This window comes from Triplophysa dalaica, chromosome 12, assembly GCF_015846415.1.
Source record: "Triplophysa dalaica isolate WHDGS20190420 chromosome 12, ASM1584641v1, whole genome shotgun sequence".
Classification (NCBI taxonomy): Eukaryota; Metazoa; Chordata; class Actinopteri; order Cypriniformes; family Nemacheilidae; genus Triplophysa; species Triplophysa dalaica.
The window spans coordinates 4,031,357-4,033,316 of NC_079553.1; the positions used below are offsets into that span (position 1 = coordinate 4,031,357).

Genomic DNA, 1,960 nt, shown 5'->3' on the forward strand with positions numbered 1-1,960 from the left:
AAATGGTAAATATTTAAGTAATGCCTTTCTCAGTACATCGCCCAAAGTCAATAAAAGTTCAACCAAAGATAAGACCCAGGCGCTATTCGATTTTGAATCTTAACATTCACTTACTGTAAGTCTTTGATCATTTTTGCAACATTGGAAGACAGGAAAAAGTGGATATACTGTTTTTGTTTTAGTTAAGTAGAATATACACAATGGAGCATCAAAGTTTTATTTTCAAGAATATAAAACAATTCTCTGATATAATATTTGGATTTTCTGCTCAAATATATTATAACAGTTATAAATGTTACAGTATAACAGCCCTATAGATATCAGTCATAATCAGACTCATTGTAAGCCTCTGAATTTCATGTGAATGCACGCTGCTCATGTCATATAACAGTGCATCTTTTAAAGCTTAAAATGTAACCACACAATTTCATTCGGTCAAAACCATTAAATTCCTGTGTATCAGTGGCACATTCTGAATAAGTGTCAATGGCGGATTACAAAGTCGGATTGTAATAGCACTGCATTGCTTTCACAGTGTAACCATGACAATATTGTGAGGTTCACTCTTTGGTTTGTATTAGTTCACGTTCTGCCCAGTCTTTCCATCCGCCGGGGTAATGCTGGACACTACAGGAAAAGGGAGACAAAAACTTGTTTTCGATTTCTGGGTAGTTAAGTCATAAAAATGATCAATTCATATTTTTATTTACTTTTCAGGCGCATAAGGAGGCAAAGAAAATGTGTCACAGCTTTTGGTTTTATATTAAATCCTTACCTGGTGTAACCTAAAGACACTGCAGCATCCAGTGCTGTTTTGCTTCTTACACCAGCTAGGCAGGTAAAAACAATCTTCTGGGAGTGCGATGGCATGTCTCCACCGTACTTCTCCTTGAACTCCTCTGGACTAAGCTGGAGAGATCCATTCACCTGTGCCACTGTATGTGAAAAAAAAACAAGAGAAAAGTCACACAGTGAATTAAAAAATAATAGGTGACTTGAACTATTTTGTGTACAGTTAGTAGCTTCCATATGGGTGTTTAAAAACAAGACCTAAAACGTGTACATGCAAACAGGAAGCACCTACAGGGTACGTTAATGGAGCCCGGTATATTCCCGTACTCCCGGAGTTCCCACGGCTCACGGACGTCTATAACCACACCGGACCGGGCCACCAGCATCTTCTTCAGCTGCTCGTAGGACACGTCTATTGAAGGATTGCTCGATGAGCTGAAATGTCGCAATAAGCCACCCTCGTAACGTATAACACAGGTATCTGAAAGACGACAACAACATGGTCACTTGACCAACATAGGACGTGCTTCCGCAGCATGGGTCTTTTTGAAATCTGCCTTATAGATCAATATTTACAATCACAACACCAAACTATGCAACGTAGACTTTACATAACTACGACTTTTACGTGTTCATTATGATATGCATGGTAAATGCATGTTTGCAATGTATAATCTGTCAATGTCAGACTAGCTATATTACACGTTGCTGTTGAATTTAGACTCCAAGTATCAAACACTCACGCTGTAAGCATCGTAAATGTGTCCAGCGTGAACCCTCTGCCAGCGGTCTTGTTACAGAAATAACATTTCTGCTCGCTAAAACGCGGGGAATGCTCCTCGATAGCCTAGCACAGACTTTTAACGCCATGCTCGGATTGGGCAAGGTTACGATGTTCCCTTTGTCTTGTTTGTATGTGAATATAAACGAAATTACAACGCGATTGCGTTCAAGTTACGTAGCTTGGTTGCGCACTACTACGGATCACGTTAAAGGGATACTACCAAGTAGTCACCACTGCAGCGCGGTGACGTCATGCATTTCGACGTCATGCGTGTATAAGTGCGCATGCGCAATGTGACGTACTGCATGCCTTTTTGTTTACGTTTGTATATGCAAACATGATCAAACAACACGGGGATGGATTCGATTTCAATGTCACTAAGTG

General features: G+C 40.1%; 1 protein-coding gene across 1 annotated transcript; it reads right to left on the minus strand.

Annotated features, from left to right (window-relative positions):
• Window positions 1–201: 201 nt before the first annotated feature.
• Window positions 202–1,798, minus strand: tstd3 (thiosulfate sulfurtransferase like domain containing 3). Its single transcript, XM_056762455.1, has 4 exons — window positions 1,536–1,798; window positions 1,085–1,273; window positions 776–935; window positions 202–627 (listed from the first exon to the last, which is right to left on the minus strand). The coding sequence occupies exons 1-4, from the start codon at window positions 1,660–1,662 to the stop codon at window positions 561–563; spliced, it is 543 nt and encodes a 180-aa protein (XP_056618433.1). The 5' UTR covers window positions 1,663–1,798; the 3' UTR covers window positions 202–560.
• Between the last annotated feature and the right edge of the window lie 162 nt (window positions 1,799–1,960).

What these genes read in the sequence shown, in the direction of transcription:
- tstd3 (XM_056762455.1), bottom strand. Translation starts at nt 1,662, where the DNA reads ATGGCGTTAAAAGTCTGTGCTAGGCTATCGAGGAGCATTCCCCGCGTT. An exon ending in ACATTTACGATGCTTACAGC is followed by an intron (nt 1,274 to 1,535) that starts GTGAGTGTTTGA and finishes GTCGTCTTTCAG; the next exon opens with ATACCTGTGTTATACGTTAC. An exon ending in GTGTCTTTAGGTTACACCAG is followed by an intron (nt 628 to 775) that starts GTAAGGATTTAA and finishes CTTTTCCTGTAG; the next exon opens with TGTCCAGCATTACCCCGGCG.